This window comes from Chiloscyllium punctatum, chromosome 14 (assembly GCF_047496795.1).
Source record: "Chiloscyllium punctatum isolate Juve2018m chromosome 14, sChiPun1.3, whole genome shotgun sequence".
NCBI classification, from domain to species: Eukaryota; Metazoa; Chordata; class Chondrichthyes; order Orectolobiformes; family Hemiscylliidae; genus Chiloscyllium; species Chiloscyllium punctatum.
This window is the reverse complement of record NC_092752.1, coordinates 11,927,227-11,952,312: the sequence shown is the minus strand read 5'-3', so window position 1 is coordinate 11,952,312 and position 25,086 is coordinate 11,927,227. Positions and strand designations below refer to the sequence as shown.

General features: G+C 40.3%; 1 protein-coding gene across 2 annotated transcripts in view; it reads right to left on the bottom strand.

Moving 5' to 3' along the window:
• Positions 1-17,084: 17,084 nt before the first annotated feature.
• The window catches only part of ppm1kb (protein phosphatase, Mg2+/Mn2+ dependent 1Kb), a 41,664-nt gene continuing 33,662 nt past the window's right edge, over positions 17,085-25,086 (bottom strand). For both annotated transcript variants that reach the window (XM_072583889.1, XM_072583890.1), the window contains exon 7: positions 17,085-21,638. In XM_072583889.1, coding sequence (XP_072439990.1) covers positions 21,507-21,638 — 132 coding nt within the window. In that variant the 3' untranslated portion in view covers positions 17,085-21,506. The remainder of the gene's footprint in view (positions 21,639-25,086) is intronic.

The following is a 25,086-nucleotide window of genomic DNA, read 5'->3' as shown; positions in this document are numbered from 1 at the left end:
CAAAAAGGAGGTAAAATCAACTACGTTTTGCCATTAAGTGCCAACCATGACATGTCCTTGTAGGAGAATCTAGAAATAGGGATCATTCTTTTAAAATAAGGGATCATCCATTTAAGATCAAGAGGAGACGAGGCACGGTGGTAACATAATGACAATATCACTTGAGTAGTCATCCAGGACCCCAGGCTACTGTTCTGTGGTCATGGGTTCAATTTCCATTTGGAACATGATGAAATTTCAATTCACTTAAAGTTTGGAATATTGCAACTATGTACCCCACTTGTTGGTTGTTGTAAAACCCATCTTGGTCGCATTTATGAAAAGAAATCTGGCATCCTTGCCTGGACTGGTCTTCATGTGAATCCAGACCCAGAGCAATGTAGTTGACCTTTAACTGTCCTCTGGGCAATTAGGGGTGGATAATAAACATTGGCTCAGCCAGCAATGCCCATGTTCTACAAACAAATGAAGAAATGTTTTTTTTTAAATCTCCAAGGGTTATGAATCATTGGAAATTACTTCCTTCAAAAAAGCAAAGTCTTTTACAGATCTTCACGAAAAGCCTTTTACTGTTTATAAGGCAAAGAGAAATTATTGAGAAGGGCAAAAAGTTATTGGGTTAGGTAGGAATGTCACGATGTACAGCACTGAAACATCCTGTTGAACGGCTTATGCCTGAAACGTCAACTCTCCTGCTCCTCGGATGCTGCCTGACCTGCTGTGCTTTTCCAGCACCACTCCAATCTTGACCCATATCCTCTCAACCCTTCCTATTCATATACCCATCCAGGTGCCTTTTAAATGTTGCAATTGTACCAGCCTCCATCACTTCCTCTGGCAGCTCATTCCATACACGCAACACCCTCTGCATGAAAAAGTTGCCCCTCTTTCCCCTCTCACCATAAACCTATGCCCTCTAGTTTTGGATTCCCCCAACCAGGGAAAAGAGTTTGTCTATTTATCCTATCCATGCCCCTCATGATTTTATAAACCTTGAAAGGTCACCCCTCAGCCTCCAACGCTCCAGGGAAAACAGCCCCAGCCTATTCAGCGTCTCCCTATAGCACAAATCCTCCGACACTGGCAACATCCTTGTAAATCTTTTCTGAACCCTTTCAAGTTTCACAACATCTTTCTGATAGGAAGGAAACCAGAATTACATGGAATATTCCAAAAGTAGCCTAACTAACGTCCTGGACAGTTCTGACATGACCTCCCAACTCATATACTCGATGGTCTGATCAATGAAGGGAAGTATACCAAATGCTGCCTTCACCATCCCCTCTCTGTCTGCAACTCTACTTTCAAGGAGCTATGAACCTGGGGTGGCACAGTGGTTCAGTGGTTAGCACTCCTGCCTCTCAGCACCAGGGTCCCAGGTTCAATTCCAGCCTCTGGTGACAGTGTGGAGTTTGCACATTCTCCCTGTGTCTGCATGGGTTTCCTCCCACTGTCCAAAGATGTGCAGGTGAATTGGCCATGTTAAATTGCTCATAGTGTTAGGTGCATTAGTCAGAGGGAAGGTGGTCTGGGTGGGTTACTCTTCAGAGGGTCAGTGTGGACTTGTTAAGCTGAAGGGCCTGTTTGCACACTATAGGGAATCTAAACCTTCCTCCATAAACCTGCACTCCAAGGTCTCTTTGTTCAGCAATATTCCTGAGGACCTTACCATTATAAGTCCTGCTAAGGTTTGCTTTCCCAAAATGCAGCACCTTGCATTTATTTAAATTAAACTCCATCTGCCACTCCTCAGGCCATTGGCCCATCTGATCAAGGTCCCATTGTAATCTGAGGTAACCTTCTTTACTGTCCACCAAACCTCCGATTTTGCTGTCATCTGCAAACTTACTAACTATATCGACTATGTTCATATCCAAATCATTTGTAGTGGACCCAGCACCAATCCTTCTGGCACTCCACTGATCACAGGCCTCCAGTCTGAAAAACAACCCTCCACCACCACTCTCTGTCCTGGGGTGGCATGGTGGCTCAGTGGTTAGCACGGCGGCCTCACACTGCCAAGGACCTGGGTTTGATTATAGCCTCAGGCAACTGACTGTGTGGACTTTGCATATTCTCCCCATGTCTGTGTGGGTTTCCTCCCACAATCCAAAGATGTGCAGGTTAGGTGAATTGGCCATACTAAACTGCCCATAGTTTTCAGGGATGTGTAGGTTAGGGGTTAATATAGGGGAATGGGATTGGATGGGATACTCTTTGGAGGGTTGGTGTGAACTTGTAAGGCTGAAGGACCTGATTCCACACTGTACGGATTCTATGATTCTATCTTTGAGCCAGTTAGTATCCAAATGGCTAGTTCTCTCTGAATTCCGTGAGATCTAACCTTGCTAACCAGTCTCCCATGGGGAACCTTGTCAAATGCCTTACTGAACTCCATTTCAATCACATCCACTGCTCTGCCCTCATGTTGGAGTCAGATTAGCTGCAATCTTATAGAATAGTTGGACACGCTTAGGCACTGAGTATTGTTTTGTATGTTTGCATTTTTTGTCAAAAGAACTTTATAAACGCAACATTACAGCTTCCATTATTCAGCTTTGATCCATGGTATTTCACTGACAGTGTTTCCACGGGACCTGAGGCAAGCCTTAGAATATAAATTGAGTGTTGAACCATTTGGAATATAGCAACCAATGTATGATTAAGCCACCCAGCATTTTAAGCTTGTTCCAGCATTCACTCAGGGAGACAGTGGTTGATTTGTACAACTTCTTCATTTATACGCTGGGGCTGCAAATGCCTCAACACTAATATCTAACAAAAAAAACTACCTCAGTCATAATTTTCAGCAGTCTGAACAGTTAATTGCTCCATTTGACACTACTAACTTATCATAACAAAGAACAAATCTTTAATGGAAACTTGATAATTCAAACTAAATTACGTTCGTGGAGGGTGATAATTCACTCCAGTCACTCTGGTGCCCACTTGGACACCACATGCTCCCACTCCAGGGACAGGAGCTGGGATGTAGCGACAGAAAAGAGGCAGACAGGCTGAAATGCCCTTTGGCTGTTCAGGGTCATGGCGTCATTGTAGCCAGTCTGATGAGCAATCCCACATAGAGATCTCCCTCAAGTGATTAAGGAGATGGGACACTGAACTGAACTGAAATGGTCAGGTTTGATTGCAATATTGAGGGCACAAGCTTTTGGAGCTCTGAAAACTTGTACTTCCAAATAAACCTGTTGGACTCTAACCTGGTGTTGTGTGATTTTTAACTTTGCAAAAGTAAGGACTGCAGATGCTGGCGATCAGAGTCTAGATGGTTTCCTGGCGAAGGGCTTTTGCCTGAAACGTCAATTTTCCTGCTACCTCGGATGCTGTCTGATCTGCTGTGCTTTTCCAGCACCACTCTAATCCTGATTTTTAACTTTGTCCACCCCAGTCCAACATCGGTATCTCCACAGTATTGGGGTGGCACAATGGTTAGCCCTGCTGCCTCACAGTGCGAGGACCCTGGGTTCATTTCCACGCTTAAGAGACTGGCTGTGTGGAGTTTGTACCTTCTCCTCATGTATGCGTGGGTTTCCTCCAGGTGCTCTGGTTTCCTCTCACAGTCCAAAGATGTGTAAGTTAAGTGGATTGGCAGTGCTAAATTGCCCTGTGGTGTCCAGAGACGTTAGGTTGGGTGGGTTGCTGTGGGAAATGCAAGGGATAGGGTAGTTGGGGTGGATCTCGCTGAGATGCTCTTTGGAGGGTTGGTGTAGACTCTTTTGGGCTGAATGGCCTGTTTTCACACTGTAGGGATTCTGTGGATCTCCTGAGTTAGCTGATTCAGAATCATCAGCAAGAGGGTGACTAAACTGCTTTATGGACTTTGCTCTTGATCACCACCTAGTGGTCTCCTTCTGGAGATGCATCTGAGTGAGGCTTCGGGTGGAATGGGTCTGATTCCTTATGATCAGTCTGCAGATACTGTCAGCGCTCATGCACGGAGAAGGTTGCATTAGCAGAATATTGATGCTCAAGCAATATTACCAAAAGAAGCATAGGCAATGTAAGAAAAAGTCTTTTTGCGCAGCAAGGAATGCATTAGCTGAGTGGTAGTGTCTGATTCAATCCAAGCTTGCACAAAGGATTTGGATCTGAGCAGAAAAGATTTGCAGGGCCATAGGAAAAGAGCAGGAGGGTAAGACTAAACGATTTGCTCTTACAAAGAACAGCACAGACATGACAGGCCGAATGACCATATTCTGTGGCATAACCTTTGTATAAGTGCCACACCAAGGATTCATTTCGTGCCTGCAGACAGTAAATTAGACTAATCAGAAATTTTAAAAGGAGAAATAAGCTTGAATATGTAGTTATATCAAAACAGTTTCAGCCGTTCGACCTTCAAAAGTCATCCCACCCAATCCCTATAACCCTGCAATTCCTCTGGGCAATCCACCTAATCTGCACATCTTTAGGTTGTGGGAGAAAACTGGAAAAACCTATGCAGACACGGGGAGAATATACAATCTACAAACAGACAGTTAGCTGAGGATGGGGGAACTCAAACCTGAGTCTCTGGTGCTCTGACACAGCAGTGCTAACCACTGAGCCACCTTGCAAGTGTTACCCACTTAAACAATCACAGTCTGCTTTCTTTCTGGCTGTTTAACAATTGCCAGAACTCCAGGTTTTTAATTATGAAGTTCAGATGTGTTTCTGCTGGGTTAAATTTATTTATTGTCCAATCTTATTAGTTGTAGTCAGAAGTGTATCTTGTTTTTCTTTCAATTGTGCTGGATACCCTGCCTTGAACTTCTGAATCATAGAATCCCTACAGTGTGGAAACAGGCTATTTGGCCCAAAAGTCCACACCAACCCTCTGAAGAGTAACCCACCCAGACCTATTCCCCTAACTAATGTGCTTAATGTACATGCTCCTGGACAGTTTCCCATAGCCAGTCTATCTAACCAGCACATCTTTGGACTGTGGAAGCAAACCAGAGCACTTGGAGGAAACCCACAGATGCATAAGATGAATGTACAATCTCCACACAGCCTGGGGCTGGAATTCGAACCCAGCTCCCTGACACTGTAAGGTAGCATTGCTAACCACTAAGCCACCAGTCTGTCTGGTGGCTTAATATTTTCTCAATAATACCGGTCCAACTGCTAGTTCCCATATTTGTTCTTGCTACAGGTGACCTTTTAGATTATATGGCGAATGTTGTAATGCAGGAATAGCAAGTGCAGTGAACATCATGTGTTGGGCCCTGATGCTTTGCATCACCTTCACTAGGGACCTGGATCAATCCTAGACAGGGGCTGACATCTTAGTACACAAGATAGTGGCTTCGGAGAACAGGAGGTTTTCACATTCTTGAGCACATGGGGGAGCTAGAGAGACATTTTCCAGTGTTCCATAGCCCTGGGAATTCCTGGGTCTTTGCATCTCCCAGGAGACTAGAAGTGTAGGGTGCTAGGGAGTTATTGAAAAATGCTTAGTCATGAGGGTGCCACGTATGATTAACCAGATTGTGGTGCTGTTCAATTTGTCTGTTCCTTCGTAAAAGCTGTCAAGGCTTTAAGCAGGGCCTTTATCTGTCAGTGCTTACTGCAGCTCTTTACTGACTGTGCAGTGACAAGGGTCTGAATGTGGGCGAGGGGACACCATTTCAGCACTGAGCCATATTACATTAGATTTTGAAAGGTGCCATTTGATCAATTGCAGCCAGCTACCACACTCATTAAGCCTGGTGACCGTTTCCAGCAACCACTGTGGAAAATAAATCACATAATATCTAAATATAAAGAGTGACACACTGATTGTCTGTGATGTAATATGCTCCTATGTCTGGAGTGAGAGATAATCTGAATGCAGAATTTAGAGGGTTGTTTCCATAAATCCAGCATGGGATCTGAATTCTTGGGGATGAAGTTTCATCACAAGCTTTCTTGTGGTGCAGGTTTACACGACGTAAACTTGCTGGGCTAATCTTCTTGCACTTATTCAGCAACAGCTGTATCATTTCATTGTCACATGCACTCACACAAACACCTCCTTAGTCCAAGGATACACTGCCACACAGATACACTGTCACATTCGCAGGATAGGTTCACATCAGCACAAGCAACATGAACTTGTGTTTATATAGCACTCTTAATGCAGGAAACTATCCCATGGCGCATGCCAAGAAAAATTTACATATTTTAGGAGTGGGGGGGGCAGATTTTAAGTGGGTTTTAAAGAAGGTGAAGATGCTGGAGGGATATTGGGAGGGAACTCCAGAGAATGAGCTCTTGGTAGTTGCTCGCACAGACAGCATTGTGTGGAATGAAGGAATGGACAGTCAAACAGCCAGTTCCTGAGGGACAGAGTTCAGGGGCTGGCAGAACCAGATGATATAGAAAATCACAAAAGTGCCATGAAAGGATTGAAACACGAGGATGGAGATTTGAGTTGTTAATTATTGCAAGTTAATTCCAGTCAGGCAAAGCAAGAGTGATGGATAAACAAGGTGCAGCAAAGGTCTTTGATGATCTGAAATTGACAGAGGGTATTAAATGGAAGATCAGACAGGAAAATATTGGAATGATCAAGAGATGCAACAGCAAGATGAAAACATTCAAACAATTTTTTAAAATGATTTTGGTTTAGGGATAAAAAGATAAGCCAGCCAAGACATCTTGGAGCATTTCCCTGACATAGTTTGAAAAGTGTCATGTGACCTTTTCAGGGTATCAGCTGTAAGCTTAAGTTCTGGCAAGAATGTTTAGCTATGTGCAATGTTAGACCAGGCACAGCAGCTCACCATATGTGGTGCGAAGGCATAGCCCAACTTGTGGTCTGTACCCCTCAGAAGGACAAGATGTGGGAATATCCTGGCACCCCCAATTCCCTTGCCATAGCAGGGGAGTTCAATATGTGACCTTGTCAGTGATGCCCATGCCTTGAGAATGTATCATTTCTACAAGGGTTTCTGATTCCTTATAGCCACATGTCTGGGGAAAGTCATAATACCACAAATTTATTTTTTTTCTTTGGGCTACAAGAATATTTTCAAAAGTTCAGATCATAAATGGAATGTAGATTCAGAGTGAAGATCCAAAGCTTTCTACTGATTAATTGTAAAATCAATTCATAAAATCATAAAGCATAGATAATGGAATAGGAAGAAAGCAATTAGTAACATAGCAATTATGGGTCTAGACTCCAATTCAAGACATGGACTAAAATTATAGAGAGACTTTTGAATCCTTCTATGACACTTGGTGAACATAAATCTATCAATGAAGTAAATCTGAAATAAAAAGCCACTAACACATTTGATACAATACAGACTCAATGGATCAAAGGGTCCCTTCTCTACTGTATGATTCGATGATCCTGAAGGCCTGAAGCTTCTCAAGGTAATTAGGAATGGGTAACAGATAAAACAAACAACCAGGATGCTAGAAATCTGAAACAAAAACAGAGAAGTCAGCAGGTCTGGCATGCATCTGTGGGAAGTATGCAGGGTTAATATTTCAAGTCCAGTGACTCTACAGCCAGCCAAGGCCACATCTGGTTAACAAATAGAAAAACAATACAGGATTGTGATAAAACCTGATGCGGTTCAAAAATGCCCTTTAAGGAAGAGCATTTGCTCTTCTAATCCAGTCTGGCTCTTACTTGACCTGTGAACAAGCCTCACAAGCCATTTAGTTGTGTCAGATTCCCATGGTATTTAATTGTCTATCTGAACTGCACAATTCAAAGAAGAAACTCCCTCAGTCCTTCTCAAGGACTATTAGTGATGGGAAGTAAATAAATTCTGGCCTTGCCAGTGATCCTTGCATCCTGTGGATGAATAAAAACTTATACATTTAATGGAGGAAAAAACACTTTAATACAAGTAACAAATAATATGGTATAAAGTAATCTCACATAGACCCACTGACAGTGTAGCAGTTAGTGAACAGAGTGCGTTCAGGGAAATTTTGCTTTAAAAATAGATAGAATCTTGGAATGAAATTTGTGAAAAAATACAATTTTTTGATTTTGTTGAGGATTATTGAGAAGGAAAGCGAAAATCAGCAACATAGCTGTTGACAAACGGACATGAAACATTTAACACGTCCTATAATTGGCTTGGAGTGGAATCAATTAACATTCTCACTATTACAAAAGCCACATGCCCAGTGCGTGTTAAAATGATATGTAGTGATCATAAGTTGATCATGTGGGTGCAATATCTGGACATGACTCTTGAACTATGTGCATTCATTTGTTACTAACAATGGACATGGAACTATTATGGTTTAAAGGGACTGTTGTCTTCTAATTTCATTTTTTTTAAAAATCCAAAAAAAAATTAAAAGGTGCTGGAAGTCAGAATGAAATAAGGAAGACAAATGCTCAATGCGCAGCCATTCTGTCAGCAGAAATGTGGAGAGAGAAAAAAAAGCAGATTTCTGGTGGCCATGTTTTCAACACTTATTTTTAATATTCATTCGTGGGATGAGGGCATCTCTGACTAGGCTGGCATTCATTACCCATTCAGGATAGTTAAGAATCAACCGTGATCCTGTGGGTCTGGAGTCACTTGTAGTGCAGGCCAGATGAGGATGGCAATTTCCTTCCCTGAAGGACATCAGTGAACCAGATGGGTCACTTCCTGATGCTGAGTGGCTCCCCCCTCATATTGTTTGGGAGATGCTGTTTGAAGCATGGTGACATTCGATAACCATGGTGACATTGTGAAGCTTCACAGAATACACGCCTCAGAACACCACATCGTGTCTGACCTTCCCTGGAGGCATCTCTTGTAACTGAAGGTAAAGTCACCGGGGAACCACTCTGTCTTTAGAGAGAGTAGTGGTTTAACCTGAGGATCACAACGTACCTCATGCCCACCCCCCCCCCCCCCCCCCCACCACCACCACCACCCACCAACAAGCAGGGGAGTGAGGTTGAGAAGGAAGAACGTCATAGTAATCTCAGCCGGTGTGGGAATTAAACCCATGCTCTTGGCATCATTCTGCATCACAATCCAGCTATACAGCCAATTGGGCTAGCGTGTTAAGGATGGCATAGGGGCCCCACCACTGGGCATGAGAACAAACCCAGGCACCAGAGAGCTGGTGGTCTGGCTGGGCGGAGGAGGGGAGGCACTGCTGCAAGGGTTGGGAGACCTTGAAGGTGTCTCAATTTGGGGAAGGGGGCCACATTCTGCAGACCTACAATTTATTCAAAGTAGACAGTGCCCACAGCTGCCAAGACAGCAGTTATAAACTGAGAATTCAACTGAAGCAAAGTCTGAGTCTCTCAATGACCAGTCCAGAATTATACCCCTGTATACGCACAGAGATAAACATTAAAATATGCGCAATATAGCCCTTTAAACCCTTCACAGATGGCTGTCCTTCTGACAAGAATTCTTACCTATTCACATTCTTTGTTCTAGTAATAAAAGTTGCACGGGTATACATTACTTAATTGAACAGCACAGCCAAAATTGCACATTCTTCCCCTTTCTAAACGTTTTTTATGGCTGGTGAAGAAGATTGTAAAAGATTATTACCAAACAAAACATCCTATCTAATGTCCCTGTGATTTTCTCCAAGGATCTAGTGGCCTGGAGACAGCTCTTCAATTCCTGGAGACTCCAAGCTGCCTTGTAGAGTTGGTAACTCGATATACATTGGGAGACAAAGCTTTACTGTGGTGTGACTTACCAGCAAGGAAATCCTTGCAACATATATGCAAATTATGAAAATGACACTTGTGTGTCACCAAGAAACCAAGGTTAAGAAATTACCTTAGGGTCTGATTGATGCAAGAAGACATCATATCTAAACAATGTGCCCGCTGTTTAGTAACTATTCTGTTATTTAACCTTTCTTTTGAAGGATTTCATTGTTGCCCCATTTTGATTAAATCCATTCTAGTCTGATTAATATAATATAGATTAGAGTGGTGCTGGAAAAGGCCGAAACATCGATTTTCCTGCTCCACGGATGCTGCCTGCGTGCTTTTCCAGCACCACTCTAATCTAGATTCTGATCTCCAGCACCTACAGTCCTCACTTTTGCCTGATCAATATAATATGTTAACTGACTTGCATTAAATTGTAATTATTAGTGGCATCTTTCTAGCTGACAAAATGGCTTGCGCCACGGTGGTTATCAAGTTTATGTATTGCCTGGTGTGGCTCAGGAACTATTCTCTGGTACAGCAGTCTCTACTTCATTAGCTAGAGACAAAGACCGTGGGTAGGGGTTTGATGCCCTCTGTTTTCTCTTGGACAACTGAGCTTCTCATTTCCACTCATCTCTTACGATGCTCTTTTCCAACATCCAACCTCCAACAGTCATGGCCATCAGCAACTTTCTCTCTCTCTCTGTCAATGTCCACCATTTTCATATCTCAATTGCCGGTGTCCTTATGACAGGCATATGGATGTCCACGAGTCTGCCTCCTAGTGGAACCCAAACAGTCAAAGGCTGCACCTTGTTTTCATTGACATGCAGGAGGGGTCTCTAAGGTCTCAAATGCAGTTACCCTTCTTCACTGAAGGGACAAAGGGAGCTGCCGGTGAATCTATGAAGGCTGGAGTTTGTTCCTGAGCAGGAACACAGTGCCATGCTCATAAATTCAAGCTGAATATGGTCTAATGATCGAAGCAGTAAAACGTGTTGTGCTGCCACACAATGAAAGTAATCCTAAATAGGAGAGGTGATAGCCTAAACTTGTTTTCTCATTATCCTACTGGTCTGCAGTGATGTGTTCTCCAGCTCACTGCTAGCGGGAGTGTGGCTGGGCCATAAGAGGGATGATGGTGAAAGGGGACTCTGCGTTGTCACCCACCCCATGGCCTCACTTCAATTTGACCTCACTTGCAGCTTCACAGCCTGATGGCTAAGCCTGCTCCTGTACATGTGAACAGTGGAGTAGACTTGGTCAGACCCACGCAGGCTCCAACACTCAGAAGACCTTGTTCAAAAACAGCTCAGCGATCACAGCAGGGAGGTGATCAACTTGCTTCAATCTTTACTGAAGCCACATACAGGCGCTGAGCAGAGGTGGAGTAAAGATTTCTATTTGGACAAGGTGCGCATGGATGGGTGTTAAAATAATGGTAAGTTTCTGTTTTAATTTGAGACAAATGAATGTTACAGTTTTTTTTAACAATGTTCTGATTTTGTCCATTTATGGTGGCTAGCTAGCAAGTGACCTTATCACTTATACTGCACAGTAAGATACAAACTGGTACTGAGCCATGGGGATTGGGGAAACAGTTCTTGGTTGTTTGCAGACCTGGTCTGTTTTACTCGAATTGAAGAAGTTGGGGGAGGAAGGAAGTGGCTTTTGCATGTGGCTGGCAGTTGGAGGAGTCAATGTGAACCAGCTGTGTCCTACTGGTGGTGTATTGCCCTCATCAGGTTCCACCTCCTTCTCCACCTTCACCTCTCAACAGACTATGTTTAGCACCTTATTCCTCTGACAATCCCAAAACTCACTGCTGCGCAATATCTTCCAGAATGCAACACATCAATACAATTCTAGAGATCCAGGCCAATTGTGTACTAAAGAGCAAGACCAGACATTTAAAACATATCTTCAGCCTGTCAGTGACTTGCTCAATGGAATTTCCATGGTTATATATGGGGAGCAGTGAGTTCACTGGTCTGGGCAGCTCGTTTATGATGTAGAGCAATTACTTACAGCATGGGTTTGAGTCCAGTACCGGCTGAGGTCACCATAGATGGCCCGCATTCTCAAACTCTCCCCTCACCTGAGGGTGTGATGACCCTCAGTGATCAGTCATCTCCCTTTCTTTAATGAGAAATCAGACTGCAGTGACTGTTATGGGATTTTACAGTATCAGTCCCCAGTTGTGTCCCTTGCAGTGTGTCATTAGCCACAGGGTGGTACTCGTGGACAAAGGAACAGCTAACATTTCAGGTTTGTGATTTTTCATCATCATGGTAAACATTAGAGATATGATAAATGACATGGGGAAAGGTGGGGAGAAAACAGTGCTTGTCTGTGATAGGATGGAAGACAGGAGAGATCAAATAAGACCAAGAATGGGCAGGACAAATGTGCTGAAGGGAGTGGTAATGAATTCTTTTGTTGAGGACTGTAGTGACTTTAACAATCACTGGTAAAGTGTAGCCCACCAAAAAAACGTAGGAGCAGAAGTAAGCCATTCAGCCCATCAAGTCTGTTCGGTCATTCAATGAGATCATGGCTGATCTGATGATTCTCAACTCCTCCCATTGATGCTCAGTAGCAGCAGTGTGTACCATTTCGAAGAAAGTCATCAAGGCTCCTCAGATAGCACTTTCCAAACTCACAACTATGTCCAATAGAAGGACAAAGGCAGCAGGTCCAACTGGAAGCAGTTCTTACTCCAGCAGCTGCACTTCCTCACCCACACCCCCGATCCTCCTAACACACTAGAATTCAAATAGGCTGAGGAAGCTGAATCACAGTGCCAGGGACCCAGGTTCGATGTTTCTGCTAGCTGGGGTATCTAAAACACAGGCTAACAGTCTTGGAAGGTGCTGGTCATTTTTGGACTTAGATGAAGAGAATTTGCTTCATTGAAGCGTTGTGAATCTTCAGAATTCTCAATTCCAGATGGTGGTGGATCTTCCATTGTTGAATATTTTTAAGTCCAGGACAGATCATTGGTCTGTCATGGAATCCAGGCAGTGAATGAAAAAGGGGGGTTTAGATCAGAGTGGCGCTGGAAAAGCACAGTATGTCAGGCAGCATCCCAGGAGCAGGAAAATTGACATTTCAGGCAAAAGCCCTTCATCAGGAATAGAGGCAGGAATAGAGGCAGAGAGATAAATGGGGGGGGGGGCACTGAGGAGAAGGTAGCAAAGAGTACAATAGGTGAATGGGGATGGGGATGGAGGTGATAGGTCAGAGGGGAGGGTGGAACGGATAGGTGGGAAGGGAGATTGGCAGGTAGGACAGGTCATGAGGACAGTGTTCAGTACATGGTTGAAGAGCTTCAGGGCAGAGGAGATGATTGGGGGTTGCAGTGAGACAGAGACTCACTGAGATTCTTGTGGAGAGAGGAGGAGAACTTCTTCAAGGTAGGCATCCTTGCAAGAGGATTCGCAGTAAGGTTAAAATCAACTAGGCAAAAGAGAGGACTGCAGATGCTGGAAACCAGAGTTTAGATCAGAGTGGTGCTGGAAAAGCACAGCAGGTCAGACAGCATCCAAGGCAGCATGCCTAGTGAATGGGAAAGTGGAGTTGAAGCCCAGGATCACCCACGATTAGATTGAACAGTGGAGCAAGCCGAACAATTCATTCCTGTATCCATTTCATGTGCTCTTGAGTTCTTGTGTACAAAGACTCTATTGAAATCATCAGAACGCATGAAGCTTGAGTCAAAACAGCTGTACCTCATAAATGAAACCTAAATATGCTATTTTTTTCCCATGATGGAGAAGATCATAAGGTGTGTATCAGCAACCTTTATGACAAGATAATAAACATTTGTAATTGAGAGGGTGCAGAATGAAGATCAGAGAGAGAGGGAAAGACTGGAAAATGGAGATTGGGAAATGGAAATCAGATGCAGCACCTGCTTTGAAGAGTCTTTATGGACCTGACACAGGAACATATTGCTGATTCACACTAATGTATAATATTAATTACATCAAAGTAAACAACACCTGATATTAGACCAATACCCCAAAACCTATTGGAGGCATTCATGGAGATTTCATCATGTGATGCTCTGACCACATTATAGCTTATCACTTCTTTGATATGAAGAAGTGCTATCCAAAATACTAATTCATAATATTACTTGTTGTACATTTACAGTACATCCCAAATCTCTTTTGGAATGAAAACTTTGTACAGCCAAGGATGCTGACTACAGCATCAACAACATTGCATCTCAAAGAACAAATTGTTTGGGTGGCAATACAATAACTACAATGCTTTCACATCACCCAATATTTTGGAGTAAAATATTTGCTTTTTGCTTGGCTCCTGTGTCATTGAGAATAATGATTTGTGGTTATCCATTAACAATTGTTCCATGAGGGCCAGAAGACCGTTGAGAGCAGCTGAATATGGAAATTGAGGGCAGGAAAATTGGAAACCATGCCACCTCTTTTACCTGGTCTTATCTCTTCCCCCTTCACTGAAGACTCCATCTTACCCTGAGCTCCATCTTCCCAAGATCCATTTCCCAATATGCATTTCCTCCTGAATTCTCCTTTGCCAATCTGTATTTTCATGAGTCTTCAATCTCCTGCCTGCATCTTTCTTCAAGCACCAATTCCCTGGTATCAGCCTTCTTCCGATCTCAGAATCCCTAATCTTCAACTTTCTCTGAACCCCCAATCTCCTCAGTTTCCAACTTTTATTTGGAAAGACAGAACTCCAAAGGTTGTCTATGTGATTTACAACACAGTTTAGAACTGGGTTGGAATAAGTAAGCTATTCCTGTTGTATTGACTGCTTTTCCAGATGTGTCTTATGAAATTGGAATCCCTCAAAAAATGGCTGGCTGCAAATAGTAAGCAGCTGTTAACAGTATCTTGATTGTGGATTTGTCACAGCTGAAATAAAAATTTTCTGGAACTACTGAATTTTATAAATTAGCAAGACATTGCATATAAAGGAAACTTTGAAGTAAATTGTGATTGTATTTATGGATCACATGAACAGGCAAGGAATAAAGGGCTATGGACCATATACAGATGAATAGGATTAGTTTAGAATGTCATAATGTTTGATACAGACATGGTGGTCCAAATGGTCCTGTGCTGTACTGTTCTTTTTGTGCTGTCACACAATTTCAATCCCACTGGAGATTTGACAAGAAAATGCTACAAGTCTGGATTTGTTCCAGAACTGGTACTTAGTGAATGTTGGAAACACTTATTATCTTGTATAATTATATCAAATTGCTATGGGTAAATATGAAAAACATAACTTATAATAAAATGTGTACAGCATGTGTTTTGTTCTTGCTGGTCAATTTTCCATGGCTTTGCACACAAATATTAAAGACCTGGACTAGTCTTCAATAGTATTTATCTTGACACAGTTCCGCCTTCATTTTAAAAGCCAACCACCTAGCATTATTTGTATATGTTTCTATTATTAAGAAAAAAGAGCAGGCTTTGGTTTTCGGCTCAGTGTGTTTATGAAAACAAAGCATCACCAAATAAGGTCAACTTATCATATATTCAGATTGCTACACTATTTGCTGTTCTCACTTTTAGATTAGACAAGCAACCAAGTTCTGGTTTGTCCACTCAGGTGAGTATGAAAGATCCCATGGCAGAAGAAAAGCAGCAGAATTCTTTCTGGTGAGTCTTTGGTAACATTCATCGCTCAACCACAATTAAAAGAAAATTTACATTATCAGAATGGTCTTTGTGGATATTTGCTGAAAAAAAATTATGTTTCTTACATGATAAATGCTACCCCTTTGAGATGTTATGTTAAAAAACACACAATCATGTATAAATGTGAGCACTTTCTTTTTAATCTCAAAGCCCTCTGATCTCACTGGACTAAAAACAGCAGTCATATTAACTATACTACAAAAAGTGACTACATCATTAATAATAAAAACTGGAGAAACTGGTCCAGTGGCATTGCTGGAGAGAAGAAGAAAAGTTCATGTTTCAATCAATATGCTCCTCCTGAACCGGTTCTGGAAGAGTTCTATTTTAATCAAAACATTAAATCTGTGTCTCTCTCCACAGATGCTGCCAGACCTGCTGAGTTTCTCTAGAATTTTGTTTTTATTTCAAATCTCCAGTGTCTGCAGTATTTTGCTTTTATGACTGACTATTAACTTTGGGGGAAATCGTGTACCTGCAGGTCCTATATAACTAAACTTATTGATTATTGGATAATTTAATTAAATCTAGTGTTATTAATATCAAGTTGTAGAACAGCTCTACAAGATGTTAAGGAGGAAGGTAGGCCAAGAGGAAATTATATTGGATGCAAGCGTTAAACAGATGAATGGGAAGACACAAGGAAATTTATGGAACCATTATTCAGGTGAGCTCATAATGCAGCAGTTTGTTCAAGACTTATAAAAATGTCATGCATTAATTGATCCAACTCATTCTTTTATTTTCTTGAAAGGTTACCAACATATTCTAAAGTTTTAGCCTTCCGCCACACCCCTCTCCATATTGATACACAGATGTCAGAAAGTACAAATGTTTATGAAATGTTGGGTGTTCACAGTCACATAGCTAACTTGTTTCCTCACATTATTTCTCCTTTTATAACTATAAATTGCCCCCGTTTTCTGGAGATTTGTACTGGAGTACCATTGTACTGTTGAGCATTGCCCTGGTAGTAAAACAAAGAATGAGTTACGATCGGCACCTCTTATAACCACAGCATGTCCATGTGCTTGAACCTAAACTTGTGGTCTTAAAATGCAGTCATTATTGTACATAGTTTTCTGATTTTGATCTTTAGGTGACAAGAGAATAGGAACAGACCATTCAGCCAGAAGCTCTATCATTCATTTGGATTAAAGCTGGTCTGAGCTGCAATTCCATTTAAGACATTAGCTTTATATCTCTAATAACCTTGCCCCAAGTAAAAATAGTGAAAACAATTTCCAACTGAACCAACATTCAATCTTTAGGAGGCTGGATTTCGAATAATCTTTGTAAATTACTGCCACACGATTTGACTCCTCAAAGGATTAACCTCCAGTTTTAAGATCATGTCTGCTTTGTATTTCTCCCCACCACAGAAAATGATATCTGTATCTGTTCTCTAGAGACCTTTCAAAATCTTACTGGATACCACAGGCTTACCAACTGCTGTGTAACTCTTACGCAAAGCTTTAAGAAAAACTCAGGTAAATAGAATGTGTTATCCAGTGCTATTGTACTGTTCATTAATGAGCACTGACCAGTGTTTTTCAATTTAGCATCCTAATTTTAATTTTGTCAAGGCTTTGAGAGATATTGTACTAAATGTTTACTCCGTGGAAACAGCAAATTTTGGGATGAGAAGAATCATCCCAAGCAGAAAAAGAGGATAATTGGGAATGAATAACAATTGCTCACAACATTCAACCCGTGTAAGAATTTTGTGTGGTTTAAAATCATATGCAAAATTATATGTAAATAATTTTATTTGAATATTCTGAAATGTTACATACAGCTTACATTTTTCACAGTTACTGTACACAGCAGTACATGCTGTTCTCATCATGCATTACCCAAAACATTTACAATTCAAACTTGAAAATATTTGCAGCCAATATCATACGAGCACCATCTCCCATTCAGTAAATTCAAGCAGGACACTGGAAAAGGAAAAAAAGGTGGGAAATCTAATAATTTGGTCAGGTTGATATGAAAACCTTTGAAGTTCAGGCTTCTAACACAAATAAATCAATTATAAATATATGAAAAGCAATCACACTATCGATTAATAGATGTTGTAATACAAATTCATATGGCAAATTGCGTCAATGATGGTTGCACGTACTAAAACTAGACCGGATAAATGATAAAAGAAAAATCTTGAAAAAAAAGACTACATATGCAGCACTATTCCAGTTTTAATGAATCTGACATACAGTTGCTTTCACATTCTATTTGGCTTACTTGCTGCTCTACATTAAATAAGATACTGACTGACTGATTTGATCCAAATGTGATACCAGGTACTTATGTCAATTAAAAAAAACTTCATTCACAGCAAGTTCTTCTCAGAATTGACTTGCTCGAGAGCTTAAAATAACTCATTGGCTTGCTAGGCCACTTCAGAGGGTAGTTCAATGTCAAACATGTTGGTATGGATTAATAATATAGGTATATTGAATACAGATATCTAGGGCTCCTTGTGCGGCAGGGTAGTGTCCATAACCTCTGGGCAAGGAGGCCTGGGCTCAAGTCCCACCTGCTCCAGAGGTAGGTCATAACATCTTTGAACAGGGTAATTAGGAAATATCCAAAGTCAGTAGGTTTCCTTCTCTTAAAAAAAACAATGAATCAGTTGAATTTAAGACACAATCTGACATCTTCATTGTCATGAACCAATATCTTCAAAATGAAACTGTGGTATGAACTTGAATTCTCTGGATTATCGCTTCAGTAATGTTTCCATTCGACCAACATCCCTGAAAGATGGCAAAATACAACCAATACGTTCCAGATGTACTGCCCTCAGGATAAGTTAGATACAGACAATATTATAAGCCTTGTTTTTATAAGCACACACAAATTATTGCTCACTAGTTCCACAAAAGCTAAAAATGATCATTTTGTTTTGTATGTAATGTCTGCTAAGAAGTTAAGCACCACTGAATAACGATTGAGGTGAATCATTAAAATTACTGATTTCGTTTCATTAAATCCATCACTAGTTCACATTTGCACAACTTTGCAATCAATTAGTGATATCAAAACACAGATGGGTACTGAGTGCAATAAGCAGACAAACTTACAGCAACACTACAGCTAGTGTGGCAAAGCAATAGAACAGAGTATATTATGCTAAATACAGTTATAGTTTGTTCTGTTATATTTCATAGCTTTTGGTTTCATTGACCAATATGGTGTTTTTCTGGAACGAAGTGTTTGGGTTTCGGGAGCTGCAGACAAGGCATATAAAATTGAATATTTTCTGATTCCAGTACATTTCTATATATTGAAAGCATCTATGCATTAAACAATGCATTACATACCCAACAGAAACTTTTAAAATGAATAGATTTCCTTCCAAATAAACATCCAAAGTATTCACAAGAAGTTGAATTCATTGCTGTATCTTACAAAGAGCAATCCTTTAGATGAATACAATGTACATTTTCCAGCACTGCCTCCAAACTGTAATCAAACCCTGCTTTTGGGTTGGTAGGGTTTTACTGGTGTATAAAAAGACATGGTTAAAATACAAGGGCAAAATCTGTACAAAATCAGTTCAACCATAATATAATACATATTTACCAACCAAGATGAAGATTAATGTATATTATGGATTTACTATATATAACAAATATTTACATATTATACATATTATAATACAAGACCTGGCAGGAGTACATGGATAGATTCAAGTCAGGCAGAAGTAAATGGATAGATTCAAGTCACAAAACATCTGGATTAGGTTTCTAGTCACATTTACAGATGCGACCATTTTGAAAATTTCCCTATGTTCTATGTAATGTTCATTGCGTCAGCCAATCTAAGGATTTCGTTTCTAATTACCTTCATGTACTAAGTGCAGAACAGTCTTTATACTAGAGAGAGAGACTGACAGACAGACAGACACAGAGCATGTCTCTTGGGATTAAAGTACATTTAAAATAGCTACTGTAGTGCATTTAGTGCTGGCATTTGCACAACTGAGGTACTGAATCTTTTCTTAATAATTCTGCAAATTTCTACCATTTCCAATAGTAACAGATAATATGACAAGGAAGTTTGACAGTATAGAAAGGAACCGTCGAAAATATCTAGATTTTTGAGAATCACATTATTCTATAACATATTTGGCTTCTTGACAAAAAAGTATGTAACTGAGGAATTACCAAAATAGATGAAAACTGCAGGAAGTCTTTTTCCTATCTCTAGTCATTCTACTTTCACATTGATTAAACTGCAACATTTCAATTACCAGTAACACCATCAAATGTAAAACCAGTGCACAATATACAGCTGGCAAAGGGACCATCCACAAACTTTCATTTTAAAATTTAGGTCAGTGTACACTATCCAGCGTTAATTCAAAAACATGAACAAATCCTGTGTGTAGAGTGATAATCCTGTGTGTCTACTGTGGGATCTGGGGCAGAAAGCAAGATGGAGAAAAGTAAGCAAATAAAAACTTTGCCATGGCTTACACTACCATTTTACATTATGCTTCAGAATTACGGTAAAGAATACATTCCTCTTATACATGAGTCCCCTCCCGTTCAAACTTGAAACAAATACTTTGAAAGTACTTCTCCAGTTTATTCCATAATGCCCCAATGCCACATAAAGTTGACTAATTCTTCATCTTTCTCAAGGCATTTACACATCCCTTAATCCTCAGTAGAGGAAACATATTTACTTCACAACTGATCTTCGTCAAATCTTTTGTAATGTAAAAGTACAAACTGTCAGAAAAAGGATTTATATTGGCCTGAGTTGCTTTAGATTCCAAAAACTCAAACTCCAGTTACTGGCAAGTTTCAATAACCCAAGCTCTCACAGTTGTGTTTGCTCTCCACACACAATAAAAGACACACATGCTTGAGAATTTTGGGCACATTCAATAACAGAAAAATATGACCCTGGAAGAACATTCTTCCTATCTCATACTTCCTGTCATTTCCAACAATTTGTATTTACATAATACCCTCAAAATAGAGAAAAAAGTACCAACTCACTTAACAGGCATAAATCACACAGGCCATAGCAACTTAGCTGCCCTCCTAATTTGGGATCAAGTTGATACCTCACACCTCTCTGCTGAAACTCAAAATTAGATCCAAACCTACTACTTCAGATTTCTTAAATTCCACCTGAGACAAATGCTGGAAAAAGTAGGGCCAGAAAGGCACACCATTATATGTATATTCTGGTCTAGTTCTACACAGCCATTCCAGCAGTGACTTCGGGAGGCACAGGTATTTGTAACAAAAATTACAAATCTTTTGACAGGCCTCATATCTATTAAAGATCAGCAGTTGAATTCTCAGTTACAGTGTCTGCCACATTTCGTTTACTACAAGGGACAAACATTAAAAAAACTTGAAGTTCTAGTGAACGCACTTTAAAGCTCAAATTCCTTAATAGTATAGAAATATACTTCTCCCTGTGCTTTGGTCGCCATGCGTGACAGAGGAAATTAGAATACTCAGGCAAGAGTGAAAAAGCTTACATGGTTGAAAATCTTTTTGCCTGCTTAAATTAGCAAACATGCAGCTCAAGATTAGGCGGGGCAAGATTCTCTTCCACTGTATTTAAATTACTCAAAGAGGAAGGAAAGGTTATTTCAAGTATATACTGGATAAGCTGTAGCAGTTTAATGGGGTCCAACTCAAATAAACAAATATCCCTTTCCCTGATTTCCAACACTGGATAATAACATGCAGTTCTTGTACTCAACAAACCTACTTGTTTCAATGCCAAAACTGAAAACACACTTGAACGGGCACAAATTGTCTTTGTACTGTTGCACCAAGATTAATACAACCAGTTACTGTGACTTACAACACAAGCATTTAAGAATTTATACAACGCAAATTTTATTGCGGCTAAACAGGCGTCTAAAGTGATCAATTAGTGAAATGTCAATACCTCTACCAGTTTTGCTACAAAGATAACTTTTCTGTCCAGTTATTAAACTCTTTGTTAAAATAACAGAGCAATGTTTTAATTGTACATCTGGCTAGCTGTCTTCATTCACATTACAGGCTTTGACAGAATGAGTTTTTACCAAATGGAAAAACAAAAGTATATGGTCTTTGAAAGTGGTTGTAAAATAGATAATTTTGAAAACTGGATTGCAAGTGGGCAGCACAGACTATAGCCTTTCCATTTCATGCCCATCTTCCACTTGAGACAAAGCTTCGGCTGAAAGAAAAGCTGGTGCCAGTGTTTTTGTGCTTTCCCCATGCACCAAATGGAATTACAATAACAGTACTGTTATCTTCTGCACCATAGTGCAGTGCCTGCAACAGAGGAGAAGAATATTATTAAACTACACAAGTAAAATGCTTCTGTGAGACAGACTTCTTTTTAAACAAACTTTAGTTCATTTCAGCTATGACTGCCTCTACACAGTGCCCAATCTTGTTTCCTTGCTATGCAGAAGCAAAGTAAACAGGAGAAAGCAAACCACTCGCGGCAGTTTGTATTAGTTAAATAAGGGCAAATCTGTACCTTAATTCCATTTAATTTCAGATTCCTAATACATCAAAATGTCTGCAAAACAAAATCTTCACCATATCCCATTCAAGTCCTCTTTGAATTTACACTCTTATCCTTCCCCCAGGAAATTTTGCGGCTCTTATCACTGGCAATTCTATCAAATTTGCCTTCTCTCTGTGTCTTTGTACCTGCGATCTTAACCTTTGATAGGCCATCTGCATTCAATGTCTGATTTCCCCCTATCATGCACTTTAAAAATCTGCATCCTGATTTACATCAACTATTGATGGGGAAATTAACTCTCCCACCCCAATCTTACCAACAACCTCACTCTTAAAATTTTTAATTCTCGATATCTGATCCTCCATCATTGCAATTCCAACATCTACTTTTATTTCACCTAAGTGTGCTTATTTCTTAATTTGCAAATAAAATTATTCCCTCTAGTTCAGCTGCACTCTTCCCACTCACGAATTTGAAAGGTGAATCGTGAGCAAGATTGTAATGCTACTGGTCCATTGTTAAATTTGGCACAACCAAGACAAGCACTATTACATATCTATCTTCAGGTAAAACTATACATTTTTTGTCATTCACTGAGCATGGGGTGAACCTCAGACTCTACTGCTGTAGCTCTCAACCATAACCAATACCAAGTGCTTCTCCACCAAGACAAAGACCAGCTGTACAGTTGCCTCCATTCTGTTCCCATTTCCTCACTCTCAGCCACCCACATAATACAGTATGTCTGCAGCTGCTATTCCACCCACTACAGCCTCATCTAGTACAGCTCTGTCTATTCTCTTCCGATCAAACTTGCAACCTTTTTTTGGTAACGCAAAATTAATTTAACTGCCTAAGCCCTTGAAATGTGTTTGCCAGACTATGCAGATGCAGCAATTTTAAAGTCTCTATGCACTGTCTGAATGGGAATATCTGTAGGCTGTTTCCTACAGTCATATCACTTTTCCCTTCAAAAATCACTATTAGTGCCATACATGATTAAAGTTCCAGCCTAAGTTAAACAAACCCCCAACCTTCATTCTAAGATCTGTGAAATTTTGTCACTTAACAGCTCTATGCCCAATTTGTCTTAAACAAATCTGAATCCCTCAAGTTCACAGGTTACTCTTTATCATATTACCAAAATTGCTCTAACCAGATTGTAAACAATAATAGGCAATGTAGAACAAACGCTCCAACAGGTTCACCAATTCTTTGCCTTATGCTCCTTTTCAGCATAGCTTCAGTTTAAGAGAATTAGGTTTTGGAGTTTATCTTAGAACTCACATTTTTTCTTAAATTTAAACTTTTGAACTACTTGCACACAAAAATTGACTGTGGCTCAATTAGCTCTTAAAATCAAGGAATCCTTCCTCCTTCATCTTTGTTTGCCTTTTACCTTTTGTCAAAACACCACTTTAGAAAACTGAATATTCTGCTTTGTACAGTTTCTTCCCTGTGGTTTTGTGAACCTTTTCAAGAGTTTGGTTCTACACCAGAAACAGTTTGCATTTGTTCCAGTCTTGGATTTAGCTTGTTCTTTCTTCAGCTGCTCTCCAGCCTTTGCATTGTCTTACAACATCATTAGTAAAATGCTGAAGAACTGGCAAAGGTGTATTTTGCAAGCATATGTCCTCACTGGTGTAGTCAGTTACATTAAAGGTGTGGACTGCGATAATTCTGGGCTGCAACAGTCCCAGTTAAGTTAGGTGGGTGGGTCAGAATCAGAGACATAGTTCGTTTGATCCAATCACCGAGATTCTCCCATTTGTCGGAAATGGAGGCTCCCACTACCTGCACCTATATATCCTGTCGTGCGTACAAAGCAGGCATCTTCCTGAGTCAGAACCAGACCTAGCTAAAAAATGGAGAAAGTGAGGACTGCAGATGCTGGAGATCAGAGCTTAAAAATGTGTTGCTGGAAAAGCGCAGCAGGCCAGGCAGCATCAAAGGAGCAGGGGAATTGACGTTTCGGGCATCAGCCCTTCTTCAGGAATGGAGAAGAAATTCAGGAATTCCTGAAGAAGGGCTTATGCCCGAAACATCGATTCTCCTGTTCCTTTGATGCCGCCTGGCCTGCTGCGCTTTTCCAGCAACACATTTTTAAACTCTAGCTAAAAAATGGGACCTACACAGTTTCTTCAAATGTTGGTTTGCCAACATTAATTCTGAAACCTACAAGTATTTACTTACTTGCCAATTAGTCAGAAATGCTCAACAAGGAACCCTCCCTATAAGCCAGACACTTTAATAATATCATAAACAAGGAGCAGTTGAAGAAATACCAATCTGAAATCAAATAGAATCGAGCAAATTCCACCAGGGTCAGTTTCTGAGTGCTGTTGCGCAACCAGCTCTTTAACATTTTAGTAGATCTATGCAAATAACACAATCATGTATCAAATATTCAAAAGACTGCAGCTTGAAGTTCCAGTGGGACCTGATTAATTTTGGGGCCATGGTGGGTATGGATTTTAACATAGAACTCATTGAGTATTATCACTAGGATTTGAAAAAAAGGACATGTTCATGGATTGCAGAGGGCTCCCTATTAACAATTCTGAATAATTTATTGTTGGAAGTAATTGCTCTGATGAGGGGAGTTATCAGGCAAGAAATTGTTCAGTTACACATCAACACTCAATGTATTCATCATAGGTTTAAAATACTATATCGTACGAAAATTAGACACCCCTCTTCTTTGAGGGGCTATGGTAACACAGAAATATTCTCCAAAATATTAGTATACACCCTATTCCAAATATTCCAGTTATGTCAGAGTGCTTTTTAAACATTAAGTATCAGTATAGATCAGTTGGGTCAAATGTCCCATTTCTGACTTGCAAATTCCAGGTGTAATAACTTTCACCTAACCAGTTTGGATGAAGGGCTTTTGCCCGAAACGTCGATTTCGAAGCTACTTGGATACTGCCTGAACTACTGTGCTCTTCCAGCACCACTAATCCAGTTTGGATGAAAACTGGTCCATAACTATTCTCCAAAAGAGGACTTTATCTTGGTGACTCTTGAAAAAGATTTTATATTTTTAAAAATCAGCACTTAACTTTTTTATATTTATATTTATTTCAATATACTCAGCTACAATCTTTTAACTGAAGACTTTCAAAGGTAAAACATATATACTATATATATTTAAAAAAGAAATTCTAGGCAAAGTTGTTCTTAATTGGACTATTTAATTCAGGTTAAAGTAACAAATGATTTTTTTAAAGAAGGTCAGATGTG